General features: G+C 36.4%; 1 protein-coding gene across 32 annotated transcripts in view; it reads right to left on the reverse strand.

The window, feature by feature from the left end:
- RIMS2 (regulating synaptic membrane exocytosis 2) overlaps positions 1–14,587 on the reverse strand; it is a 446,434-nt gene that overhangs the window by 66,224 nt on the left and 365,623 nt on the right. For 19 of the 32 annotated variants that reach the window (XM_068183223.1, XM_068183392.1, XM_068183384.1 and 16 more), the window contains one exon: positions 3,946–4,118. The exons of 11 other annotated variants lie outside the window; for them this stretch is intronic. In XM_068183223.1, coding sequence (XP_068039324.1) covers positions 3,946–4,118 — 173 coding nt within the window. Of the gene's footprint in view, positions 1–2,747; positions 2,970–3,945; positions 4,119–14,587 lie in introns of those variants that run through there. 2 more of the 32 variants (XM_068183356.1, XM_068183352.1) reach the window with 1 other exon arrangement.

Raw genomic sequence — 14,587 nt, forward strand, 5'->3', positions numbered from 1 at the left:
AATGATCAAAGATTATATCTAAGAAGCCTTTATTTTTGGCCCTGAGATTATCAAGGAGACAAAGTAAGAAAAAATACCAGTGAACTCTACATAATAAATATTCAACAGCAAAGCTGGAGCCACCCTTTGCTTGCTAACATGTACTACAGAGAAAGAACACAATTATGACTTCCCTACAGGTCAAGCATATGCCAGAGTTTAGTTTTACAAGGTTTAATTAAGGCACAATCTGATGCTGCAACTATTTCTGCCAAAAAAAGATAAATTGATTTAATGTACTCCAGTGTTCCAAAAGCTAACACCTTTTATTGTGCCAAGGTACTCTTTGAAATAGGCACGGGATGAATTAGTGATGAATGTCTGTGTTTACAGTCATTTCAACCCACCCATGATCTCAGCAGATTGAAGACCCTAGTGGGACTATTACCAATTATTCCTGAAGTATATAAACACAGTAACACCAAGAGGTATGAGGTATCCTTAACAAGGCAGTTTTTAATGATGGAGTGATTGTGAGCAGCTCCTGCATTCCACAGTGCCCAGAGGAAAGGTGGCCGCTGTTCAATTACAGATGTACCTCTGAAGTAAAAAATATCTTGAAAATTCCCATCTGCAATATAACTTTCCTTGATGCCCAAGATCTCAAGAACTACATGATAATTTACTACTATTCTATCAAGGAAGAATTGTCCACCTTTGTTCTGCTGGGTCTCTCAAATACCTATTGATATGTTTGATATGTTTGGTTATTTTTAATATTTTTGGTGTGTCTGAAAACATTATTTTTTTGAAGCTGAAGTCATTACCTTATCTTATAAATTTCCAAGTGTGTGTTATTTTAAAAATTGTCAGATAAATGAGCAGAAGGCACCGAATTTTCAAAAATGGTGATTTGATCCTGCCTTCAGGAATACACCGAATACACAAGTCGTAATATTTCAATATGTTAATGAGACACAGCTGTGTGTGTGTATAAATGTGTATACATATCTATAGCTGCCCCTATCCAGGAATCAATCTGGCCTTTCTGTTTGATTCTTACCCCAGAAAAATGCTCAGACAATGCCAAAAAATGAGCCATACTCCTTTACTCTACCATAGTCAAGGAAGGTGAATATAAACTTTTCTGTTTATTCACAACTTGCATACTAAAAGTGGTCAAAATGTGCAAAGTGGGGAAATAATATTAGAGACTGATTTCTGTGAAGGGAGCCAAAATCTAATACAAACAAAAGGCACTACACAACAGTCACTTGATAACATCTTGTTTCTTCATAGAGATTCCTGACTTGTGTCACTTCTTCCTGAAGGCAGAGAGCAGCTAGCAACCAAGAAAAACAAGCTGGCTCAGGAAACAAGGCACTGTTTTTCAAAAAGGACTTTACTTTCTATGGGGGACAACATATTGGCCAAAGAACAGCCTGAGTGAAATCTAGAAACCTGGAACAGAGTCATGCTTTAGAAAGGCAGGACTTCAAGATCCATTAGACTGGGAAATTAGTGGGAAACAGAAGAGAAAAAGGTTTTTAAATAATCCTTTCACACACTACCATACAACAGTCCCTGGAACATATATGCCAAGGCACTCTTAAAGACAGCTGGTTCTAAACAACTCTTTTTGCTAAAATCTAAAGTGCATGAATGTAAGTGAAGGAATGATTGCAAAATATATAAAGGCAGTAGTATGGCTATGATAGTTCATATCACCCAGGACTACACAAGGCATCTTGATTCTCTCTTTGTATCCTCTTTGTTTTGAGTATATTATGTATGTGAGCATATACAAGAATGAACATATATAAGTGTGTAGCAAGGAGAGAAAATGGATTTCCATGGATTGCTCTCCGCTTACCCTAATGTATATGAGCACAATTTTACAGGTGTAAGTTATTTAGAGGTAGTGCAGAATTGTCAGGCTAAAACAAAATGTATTTTTTCTGAGATTTTCTGCCATTCTTGTGTGACTGAGAATGGGTTCAAGAATATTCATCAAATCTGAAATTCATTTTTTCTAATAAAGAAAGGAGGAATGTTGTATTTCTCTCAATATGACATACATGGATTTTGTAACACAAAATGTCAGACATTTACATTGTTTTAAGGAATTGTGGCAAAATGTATAATTCTAGAATGTTATCTGATAAAACCAGAGCCGGTTGTGCTGCAATGTTTCTGGATACTACACAGCAGGTGAAGTGCATGACAGTTATCCACATGGAACAAAAAAAGAAAAAGGAAGACTCGGCTTTATCCACATTGTTTTTCAATCAGTATTCACCACAAAGAGGACTGAAAAAAATTCCAATTTTTTTTTTTTTTAGTATGGCCATAAATATAAGTAAGGATAATTTTGACATTGCTGAGTTTTCACTCAACAAAAAATTTTTCTATTAAATAATAATTCAAGTAGGAAATATAATAAAGAAGCTTACCATTTCTACTGTTTATTACAGTCAAACCCAAACTTTAGTCTAAACTAATTTAAAAATAATATGCTGCAGTTGTATGCATATTAATGAGTCAAGTTGGTGTGCTGCCTCATTTGGTATGCAGAACAAGTTCATTGAAGCTGAGAATGAAACTTGATTAAATATGAAAGCATGATGACTGAAAGCAAAAACAAACAAAAAAAAAAAGAGCTGCAGAGAGCAGAGGCAATAAGCAAGCAAAGGGAATAAAAAGGGAAGACAAGTAGGGTGCTGGTACAGGAAAAATAATAGATCTATATAAACAGAAATATATTTTACCTGTCATCCTCTTTCCCTTCCTCAGCTTGGTCTTCTTGAGCTTTTTCATCATGCCCTGATTCTTTGATCTCCTCCTTATCACAGTTCTCTGTCACCTCTTGCCCTTCCCCTTTTTCATTAATTTCTTGCTCTTTCGCTTTTTCCTCCTCCTCCTCTTTTTCTTCCTCTTCAGGAAATACTTCATCTTGTTCATCCCCTTCCAGCCCTCCCTCTTTTTTCCCCTCTATATCCCTTGTCCTTCTGAAGTCAACAAAAATTGAAAAAGGCATGCAAAAAGAAAAAAAAAAGTTAGGAGAAGAGCATGCATGAAGAAAGGAAATGCAAAAGAAATTAAATAAAAACTAAAGGATAGAAGCAGACATAATGTAAGTCATGCTTGCTAGGAGTTCAGCATACACTAGAGAGATTTGGAGCATTTTCTTAGTAAGTCCCTATCCAAATAAAACTTGCATGGCAATATCTCACATTTAGAAAGAAATGTGTGACAGAAACAATGTGGTCCTAGCAATGCTCATATGAGCAGATGCTTAAATTTGAAAACAATTTCTTTTAAGAGGACAATTTTCTGAGAATTTCTATAGGTGATGGAGGTGGGTTACACTCTCAAGAAAAATTATCTTTCATTTGTGCACCAAATGAAACCCAAAGCTCCTCTGAGTGCACATAGGGTGCACGCAAAGAAAATGCTGTGTTTTGGTCACAGATACACAATGTACATCTTATTGAAGAGCAGCTCAATGATTGTACACCTACAGTTTAATTGACCTAGTGTAAGTATTAAATAAAGTGAATTGGTCTCTGTAAGTATTAAATAATAAATCTATAAAAGTTCAGTGTTCTATTTAAAAGAAAAATAGATGCCTCTGCTGGTACAAATTTTCAAGTTAAAACTGTCTTTTCAGCCATATTAAGTAAATTTTACAAAATGGTTTTCAGAAAGCGTGTCTAATGCTTACTGACAGCATATGTTTGTTATTTCAGTGTATGTTAGATAATCCAAGACAACAAAACTTGGCTAAAAACAAATTCCATGAAGACTTCAAGAAGCATTAGGTAAAAAGACATTTAAGCCAGTATTTTGCAAAATCCCTGCAAATGTCATTCTAGGTGAAATGCTAATGTCAAATACAAATATTGATAAGTGTTCCATTACTAAAATTACACAGCTATGGCTGACACTACAGTTCATCATGCTCACCTTATTTTCTTGTTTCCCCTTGGGCGCTCTGACTGGACAGACATGTAGCTCGTGCTGCTGAAACGGGAAGCGCTGCTGGTCCGGGACACGGCTGAGACGTCGCTGACATCGCTGTCCGAAGACTTGTTGGAAACATTGTCTGAGCCTCGATGAGGATCCCGCCCTGACCGATACTGCAAGAGCAAAGGGACAATGATATGGTGTTGTTGTGACAGGCTACCACAGATCAGCTATGGACCTGGTCCCTCCTGCTATCTAAACTGCCCTTGTCACCACACTGCCTGAACTTTTAAATGAAGCTGCTCCCTGATATACAATAGAAGTTATGTCTTGGCATCTATTAATTTTACTCTGCTTTGCTATCCCAGGCCTCAGTTTCAACTTGTACAAAATTTCCAGCATGTCCAAAAGTTTCACAAAGCTTAGAAATAAATCTAAACCCTCATAGAATATTCTTACCAGAACTGTTTTGCCAGTGCAGAAAGGAAAGCAGAGAGACTAGTGACTTGCCTATGATTACTGAGCTCATGAAAGATTAAACAGGAGACAGAATGTGCTGTGCGCTATCTATAAAGTACAAGTCTCTTTTGGGGCCTAACTTGTTTACAAGAACTTCTAACTGAAAAATGTTCATTTTTTTCCCCCAAGTAAATAGATAGATAAGATTATCAAATCAAAAAGACAAAGTGATGTTGCAGCTGTGCAAACAAACCCGCATCTTGCTGAACTGCTGGGCTGGGGAGTCTGAAAGGAAGGGACTGGACTAGAGGTGATTTGTAGGGAAAATGTATGTGTGCCTCAGAAACTAAAAGATTACAAAGGTATTTCAGCTGGTTAACAGTAATATCAAACATAGAACTGGCAGGTGACTGGTGATCAGCAGTAAGCCCATACAACTTAGACAGTATCATGCAGCAGTATTCAGGTTAGATCTGAACAAAATACAATGGATATTTGTTTTCGTTAGCCCCAAATTAATGTCAAATCTGTGCCACTCTGCATGGCACTATATGCAAATATAGCAAATAGCAGAAAGATAATTTTCCTTCCCTTTATATACAGGCATTTCTGTGTATACAGAAATCTAATGGGCTGCTACTGGTAACCTTTTCAGGAAAATAGTACTTCAAGATGAATTGTCAATGATCACCAGGTGATTCTTTGGAAATAAGACAGTACAGAGTAGTACAGACAAAGAGCAGCACAGACAGGACTGAAAGAAAACAATGGGGAAAAAAAATCTACCTAACACATCAGTGGCTTGTTGAACTCTTAGGGATAGCAACATAGTACTCAACCAGATGTAGAAAATGAATCATAATGTAAAATGGCAGACCTGTGTAGTATTGCAGAAGAGAAGGATGTCCAGGTTAAGCCATTAAATTTATCCGTTTTTTATAGTTTTAGAAGAACTGTCTTTTATGAGCTACACAGATCATTTGTTTCTGTTCTCTTGCAAGGAATGTTACACTGGGAAATATTCTGAAAGACTGTGTAGTATATAAATATGATTTCAGATATATCTGAATAGGATTTCAAAATAGCATTTAGTGCCTTTCCTCAGAAATTATTTTTAGATGTAGAAATAGTAAGTAATTTTGCTCATTTTAAGACGGGGAAATGAACAAGACAAAAATGCTCATGCAAGTTGGACTGTACATCTGCTGCAGAGAGTGACCAATCATAGCCATAACTCCACACTTACAAAAATGGTTGCACATTCTATGCCAATCTTTATCATTCTTCCTGATCTGTACTAATTTACCATACTTGTGTTCACCAACAGCCACTCAAACTCCTCCCAGCCTTTAAGTGTGAAAGTGAACTTAGCCATACATAAACTTGGAGTACCTTTGTGATTATAACGTTCATAAGCTTTAATATTTACTGACTGGGTCTATTGATTACATTAATATTTTTGCTTGATGAAGAAGACAGTGCATATTGTTACTTATATATTCAATTGGGAATGTAAAATCAATGATTAAACAGCTGTCCTGATCATCAGAGATAATAGAACATTATACCAGAATAAAAGGAGTATCCTTTTAAAAGACCAACTATTTAGCCCTTTAGAGAAATAAAAAAATTATTATGCCTAGAGAAATGTGCATGCATTGAGTCTTATCCTCCTATCTATCCTTCCCTAGGATGACTCTTCATTTAAGACAAAGTTATGAATGTGGCTTCTGCTGATTTAGCCTAAAACTATTTAGACTGGAAAGTAAAGACTGGGCTACCATCGCACACTATGGAAAAGGCAATGCAGAGCTGCCCTCAGGCCTGCAGCACCATCTGAGCCCTGGGCAGATGGCACAGCTGTGCCAAACCCTCTGCTGCCATGGCCACACTGCCACTGGCTCCCACCAAGCTAAGAGACAGCCAAGACATGAATGCCTGTGTGAGCAGGGGTCCTGCTGCCCGTGGCGCTGGGCACACCGCTGGCGTGGAAGAGCTGGCGTGGCTCTGCTTTGGGGAACACAGCATACGTGTGTCATTGATGGAATTGTTAGTCCTACTGCAGTTGGGGGATAGATAATTAGGTGTGGTGACTCACAGAGTAACAGGACTCGACCTGCAGATCCTACATTGAGCTTGCCCAACAGTCCATGGAAATGAGCCCTTCTACATCAAACATGAAGTGGCAAACAGAAACATATTGCACAAAGTTATTCTAGAGTCATTCTGCAGTACACAAAGTGTCAAAAACATGTGGTATTGATTTTCTGTTTCATTTCCACACCTAAAGTCAGTTTTTAAACTACTAGATAGCAATGTGGTGTATATAACAAGTTAGATATTTCTATAAATAAAAAAACCTTATTGTGTTGGTTTGGGGTTTTTTTAGCCAATGCAATAGATATAATCTAGTGATTCAGAGTGAAGACTGAGAATTGTTTTGGCAAGAAAAGCAACTTAAAAGTAAATAATTTTAGAAATATAATGTGGAAAAGGTCATAAAATCATTACCTTGTCTCTTTTTTCTCAGTTGTACATAAAGGTATTTCCTATCAAATGCTTTTTGTTGAGACAGATGTCTCTGAAATATTATTTGACTGTTACAGCTTCAGGATGTTTTAAGATTAAAACAGGGAAAGTTAATTGATCCTTTCATTAAATCGGAATGTCTTAATATAAAATATTTTTTAAAGATTTTGTTTATACCTCGTCTGAGTTACAGTCTCTTGTACCTTGTCTGAGTTACTGTTACCTGCTCTAATATATACAAAAAAGCTGTCTACCAAGGAAATGTAAATTAAATGCAAATGAAATTAAATTGTCTTTCTTGCTGGACAAAGTTCAGATACCTCATATTCACTCATTAACTGCTCCTAATTACCCTTTATTCTGCTGCTGAGTTGTACTTTTAACCTTATATCCGACTTAATTTTTTTAGGAAACTGATTAGAGTAGGGTATTGCACGTTGGCGTTTCCGTTACTCCAGCACAGAAGACTGAAGGAACCATATTGCTTGTCTGAGAGAAGCCATGCTGCCACTTTATTTTCGAATTTGTTTCTTAAATTGCAGTTCTCTGCAAGGCAGCTTTTGAAATGCTCCTTTGCTGACTGCCTCAAGAGTAAAATTGCACTTCCACTGTGCAAATATTGATTTTTTCAAAAGCATTTGGTCCTCATGTCATATACTCCAACTCTAAAATGCAACCATTTTTTTCTGTTTTGTGCTATTGCTTTTTCAGCTTTTGTGTGGTTAAAGTTGCCCCAAAGCATCACATCTTCATATATTTCACATGCAATTTTCTTTCTTCCTCCAAATTTCACTTTCTTTTTTTCCTAAATGTTACCCACTGTATGACAACTGGACTAAAAAAGTAATTTTTACCCAAGTGTTATCCCCCTCATTATATCTGAAAAACAGATACCATTTCCCATCCTTCTCCAGCGCTGTCCCTGTGTCCTGTGCTGTATGATTTGCACCATCTGACTGCACATTGACAGGGAACTGCAGTCTCCATGGCTGGATCAGCATGGCCACTGCTTTCAATCATTGGCTCCAGCAACTACCCTGTGAGCTCCAATTCCCCTCAGCAGAAAACACGAGTGCAAGGACAGAAATGAGCATCACACCTCCCCTTGGCTGAACAATTAGGTCAGGGTGTGGTGAAATATACCTGCACACTATAAAGATTAGCTAAAAGGTTTCTTTCAATTTTTTTTTCTTCTTAAATACCCGCCACAACAGTAGGAAAATTAACTCCTGACATTCCCCAGGCCTGAAATACAGGCCTCTTTTGTTGGAATATGGTTACATTTTCATTTCCACCCCAATAAAGATGCATATATACAGGCAACATTCTGGACTTTGCAACTCATTAAGTAGGCAACCCAACCTCTTCAAGCTGATTCAAAAATGGGAAGTCTGCTGAAAGTAGAGGGCTTGATTAAAAGTTGCTTTTGAAATTTTAATAGTAAGATGGTTTTGTCCTATTTTGCAGTGTTGAAGAATGAGAATAATTTCATTATTACAGATTCTATCAATAAGTATTCCACAATTTCTAAAATAATTTGTATCTGTGATAGCAGAATAATCAGCTGGAGAGCCTAACAAAACGATCTAACACCTAACAAAAGTTAAGTCTCAGTACCTATGCCTTTTAACTGCAAGAGATTACTGTCCTTTAGGGACAAATTCATTATTATTAAAGCTGAAAAACAAATACCTACTCTGCTTCCTAATATAACAACCTCTGCAAACATTTTGACCTCTTTGTGAACAACCAGTAAATGGCTGACAGGACACATAGAGCTGCAACTCATCTGACACTGATACACTGATGCTCTTATTTCTGCAAAGAAACTGGTTTGGAACTTGTAGTTCAAAGGGAGTTTTAAAGTGTTTCATGTTGGTGTACTTTATTGTTACCAGTCTTCCATCTTGGACTATACAGTCATGCAGTTGTCCAAGCAATTTGCATTGTCAGTGATTTCTAAACATCTTTCTATTTTATTATCTTTTCTTTTTTTATAGTCTACTCATCAGGTTTTATTTGCTAGCATTTACATAGGGACATACAAATCTGGTCAATGTTTTCAGTGATCAAAATGTTGGGAAGATGTTTCAGACAATTGTCTATTGTGCTACTACCAGAAGATTAAAGAACCATGCTGGACTATTTCAATAGTTCTTTGGCTCACTAACAAAAGCTCTCAAGCAGCCAGAGCACAGCAATTTGAAACATTCTATACCTCTTGGTGTGAATTCACAACCTCTAAAGGCATTGCAAAATTTAGTTATTACCACATATGACTTGAATGAATGTTACTGGATTGTTTGATTCTTTCTAAAACTTTTGTTAATGGCTGTCTAATGAAGTCTACCATTAAAAATAAGCCAAATATTTACTAACAATTACAACAATAATATTAGAATTATATAAAGCAAAAAATTCAGACTTTTTACAAAATACTACAGACAGATGAGTACATACGTTTATCTTTAGCTTGCATACACAAAAACTCAAGATGAAGGCTATGATTAATCTGCCCTTTTATTTAATTTATACATAGCCATCTCAATAATCTGTGTTTACATTTGCCACTCCTGTCTAAAATTGATCAAGACAATTGAGATACAGCCAGCCAGGTCTGCCTTTGCCAGTTCTGCTTTAGCTATCACATGGCACACAGCAGTCCCTCAGGAGATTAATTCTTGCACTGCTCTTGTATTAGATGTTAAGTATATGATGAGATTCACAGTTGCCTTGGGCTTCTCAATATGGAGCTGCAGCCAGTCTACCTTAGACTCATTCTTGGCTGCTGATCCTGTCTTCTGCTTTGTAGTCCTGGATCTTATCCTATCTTTCCCTTTTTTATTTTTAATTCTTGGATCCTACTTTTTTAACCCTATACTTTTATTCTGATGAGTCACATTGTCATTGTACCAATTGTTCTCCCTTCACCCAGTTCTTGCTTTGTATTCAGCACCCTTTGATCTCCTGAGCCTAGCCCTGTGCACCTCTACTGGCATTCTTGCCTTGCATTAACATAAAGGAGAGAGCTATGGTGGTGCTACTTCTGAGCAGTATAGTGCCTGGACCAGTAAATCCAGACAGATGTACAGTGGTTTTTTATACATTCATCCACCACTCCCATTCCTTATGCAATAATTTTTTTCCTCTGTAGTCAAAACTTTGCAATTGACTTTTACCTTAAATAAAAAAGAAATTACTGTAATCTGATTTGCAAAACCCACCCTCTAAGCCATCCAAATTTCCAATAAATTTAGACCCCATTTAAAACATCAATAAAAAGGAACATTCACATTTCTATTGACTATGTGAAAAAAAACTTTCTTCAAAAGTTTTCACATCCTTCCCTTTGTAGTGTGCTGTCATCTATTTATCAATTTCACTAACCAATACTCACATATTCAGTTTTATAAAGGAGTTCCTAAAAGCTAATTTCACTATGGAACTAAGCAATGCTGCAAATAGCATCTTACTGCTAAATTAGGGAAAGAAAATAACAATGAAAAAGATCAAGTCAGCAGTCAGCCTCTGCAGAAAAGAAGGGCAGCCTCGGTTGTACTGACTTGAGTACAAGTAGAACAAGAGGAGAGATTATTTCCCTCTATTCAGCAGTCACCAGCCTGTATCTAGAATATTGTAAGCAGTTTTGAGACCCAAAGTGAAACACTGACACTGATAAACTAGATTAAGTTTATTGGAAAGCCACCAAGCTGGCTAGGTGGAGCTGGGCTCGTTCTGACTGGAGCAGTGATGGCTATGGGAGTACCTAACAGCAGTTTATCAGATCATACAGGGGAGAACATCAAAAAGACAGAGCCAAGCATTTCACAGCAGCTCTGACTGGTGTAAGAAAGGCACATTTTTACCATGGGCACAGTGAAATAATGGATCAAGTTATCCAGAGAAGTTGTGGAGTTCTGATCCTTGAATACTTTGAAGACCTGACCAGGTAAAGCCTGTAGGAACCTGTACTGATGTCACACTGACTCCTGCTAAGAGTTGGGCTAGACAGCTTTTGAGGTCCTTTCCAACCCAAATTACTCAGGGTGATCCAGGAGTTGAAGTTGACACTTCAAGGGCAGAAGCGATACAGAAGTCACCGATGTATCAGTGCCTAGGGACAACTGGAAATCTAGAGGGAAGTAGTCCAGAGGCAAGCCAAATCAAAAGACAAAAAATCCTCAGCTTCTCATATGTTCGCATATGGTGTAATTTTTTAAAGAACTTTCAAAGTGCACAATGCTATATAAATACAGGAGGAAGCAGAAAGGCAGCTTTTATGTATTTGTGTCTTTAAGTGAGCTTGAAAATTAGCTTGCCAACAAGTTTGTCTTCCTACAAAAGAATATGCTCCTCCAGTAATCTTCAAACACCAAGTGACTTTTTCTCTGGTGGGCTTTTTCATACAATATGACTTTTGGAATATCAAGGCAACTTCTAATTTCAACTGCACTAATACTTGTTCTGAAATCAAGCTGTTATTGATGCAGAATTAATTCACAAAGATACTTTCATGTAGTCTAGGGAACTAAATGTTATTATTTAATCTTACTTTAAGTCAGGACCAAATTTAAAAACTTCTGAAAGGAGAGAGAACTGCAGACTTTCTGTTGGAATATATAAAGTTACTACATTATTCCAGACTGTTCAAAATCACAAAGACACTGTTTAAAATCCCATCTCTTCTTTGAAAAACACAGTGGGTGAAAAACTGTTGTTTAAGATAAAGAAAAAAACCAAATAAATAAAGACAGGAATAATTATAATAATCACAACAAAAAATTCTTTAAAGGCAATCTAAGATGTGTTACATATTGGAGTGAAAATACAGCGTTTATGATGGCCAAGCAGGTGCCTCCTAATGTCTCATCAAAAGCTACCTTAAAATAATTGCACGTAGAGAGAGCTTCTACATCAAATCTACATCAAATAAACATAACTGAAACATGGGACATGACACCACAGCAATACCATGGACCCCTTTGGTGGTATGCCTCATCTACCAGATAACCAGACATCATCTTTAAAAGTGAAGGTAACTGATTTCTATTACTTATCAGGGTAATTGAGATGTTTAGGAGGAACTTTGACAGCTGGAATAATAAAGTCAATTCTGACAGATTAATTGAGGCAAAAGAGAGACCCAGGTACAGCACATGTCTAGGGTGAAACAGCTATCATTGATTATATAAACTGCAAGGAATAGAAAATCTTATGTGCCCTGTGGATGAACTTCATCTTGTTACAAGAGCTGATGCCTTGTATCAAGTTATAAGTGAACCAGAGAATGCATTTATTTAACCAGAATATTCCCAAGAGTTTTTGAAAAAAAGCCAAGATCTTGAAGAAATATGAGTCTACCTAATATGAAGGTGAACAAATAAGAGCTTCAAAAGAAGTACCTTGCAATCATAATTAAGGGTAGAAGGATATCTAACAATCAGTCCCCTTTTCCAATATGAAAGGAATTCAGGAAAGTATACAAAATGGAAAATAAAACAAAGCTCTTCCAATGATTTCTTTGAAACATTTACTATCCAATTTCCCTTTCATATTGCTGATCTCCACCAGAATTTTAACTGCTATTTAAAACAGGGTAAAGTCAGTCACCAAGTTTTACTTAAAAGAAATGGGTCTTCTGTCTGGCTACATGATGGCAGGCAATAAACTCTAAGGTACATCTTCTTACACTTCCCAGAATCTTTTTGACCACCACACATTAACTATTCTGTCTTACACAGAAGGAAGAAAATTTATTTAAAATAGACAACCAAGCAATCCTTTAGCAATCCACAGCACCATGTCAAGACTCCTGAAGATGCATCATCACAGACACAGTCCACTATAAAAAGTCTGGGCTGTTCAAGTCAGGGCAATTGCAAAACAGGTATCCAGGGACTTCCCAATTTACTGTGCAATTACATTTAACAGTATCTCCAGTACTTTAACTCCTGGTGAAATTCAGAGTGTTTGTAGGACAGCCTGGTGAGCCTACACTTGCTTAATGGGTCCAGTTTGAGGGATAACTGCTTTTTCTGCTCCTTATTAGTCTTCTAACACTAGTACATCCTACTCACATCAGATAAAATGAATCAGAGCATGCTTCCTATATTTGTTTCCATTCCTCAAATGGTTCACATGCCATTTCTCCACCACTGCACTCAAAATCTTTTGCACTTCATATAGTCCTGGAATCCAGTCAACAGCTTATTTTTTAAAGAGAGCAACAAGGCAGAATTTCTGTTTTAAAAAAACCCTCTTTTGTCTATGGTTGTTCTACCTAATTTGGGCTTCTTTGAGATGTTACTTTGCAAATGCAAGCTAGGACATCAAACCATATGCATTTTTTATGCATTAACCTGGATTTTAAACTTTATTTCCATAACTTGATTTCATTCCTTTCATCTCACGAAAACAAGTACATATAAAATAAGAAGATGGCAAGGCAATCATCTTTTCTTATCACAGAATTTCTATTTCATTACACTTTATTTCAACCCAAAAGCCTGTTAACTAGTTCAGCATATCTGATGGCTTAAGAATAGAAATATGAACTTTCCCTTTAATCCTAACTTCATTATGTAACATTTAATATGCCTTTCACCAAATTTGACCTGGGACACAGCACCTTGAAAAGAATTCATGCTGAAGAGAACAGCTGGATTGACACATGGCCATCTAGTGAGAGCTTATTCCTGTAAGCAGAAGTGCCTAAGGCCACAATTGTTCGAGAACAGGATATAAATATATCTTTATACATCTATGATTTCACTTTCCAAGTCCTTAAATCCACAGATATCAGAGGATAGCCTGCAAAATCAAGCATGATTTGAGGGGATATCACATAATCTTTTTTCTTAATGTTTTGTTTTCACTGATTATTAGGATACATCTTGGAAAATCCCTGCACAATAAGAAAATATAAGTTCAGCTGATAACTTTCCTGAAAATTTTCTGCTGATTCATGTCAAGCAAAAGGAGGAACAAATCTGCAAGATAGATACCATCTTTTCCTTATCTGTCCATAAAAAAGTAAACTGCTTAGAAAACATTATTTTCTCTGAAACATATTTCCTGAGCAGCTTTATTCTTGTTTTATTGCAACTAGCAAAAAAAAAAGGTAGCAGGGAGATCCTGAGCAAGCAAACTGTTCCTACAGATCAGAAAAACTGAACTCTCTTTTTCTCTCTGTCATTGTCCTTGAGGGAGTGATTAGAAAACATTTACTACTTATGTCTCCCATATCTCATTTTAAATACTATGATTTACATTTTCTTGCTTGTAAGGATAATCTGAGTTCACTTTTACTGAAAACATGCAAAATCTATTATTATTTACAATTTCATCTTCACCACAGAACCACTTAAACACTTAAATACGTAACATTTGCAGGAAAGAAACAATTAGAAATATCAGTTGAAACCACATGAGGAATTTAGTCCATTTCACAAGACAAGTACTTAGATTGGAACTATTCTGAGATCAAAACTTCTGTAAACATTTTTGAAGATCTTTAATATCTATGAATTCTTAGAATAACTTCAGATCTTGAAGTTATTTTCATTTTACAAATGTTTCCTCAACATAGCATTAGTATAATATTTCCAAAATTTATGTGATTAGAAACTAGCTTAGATGAGGGAAACATTTTAAA

This window comes from Anomalospiza imberbis, chromosome 1 (assembly GCF_031753505.1).
Source record: "Anomalospiza imberbis isolate Cuckoo-Finch-1a 21T00152 chromosome 1, ASM3175350v1, whole genome shotgun sequence".
Classification (NCBI taxonomy): Eukaryota; Metazoa; Chordata; class Aves; order Passeriformes; family Viduidae; genus Anomalospiza; species Anomalospiza imberbis.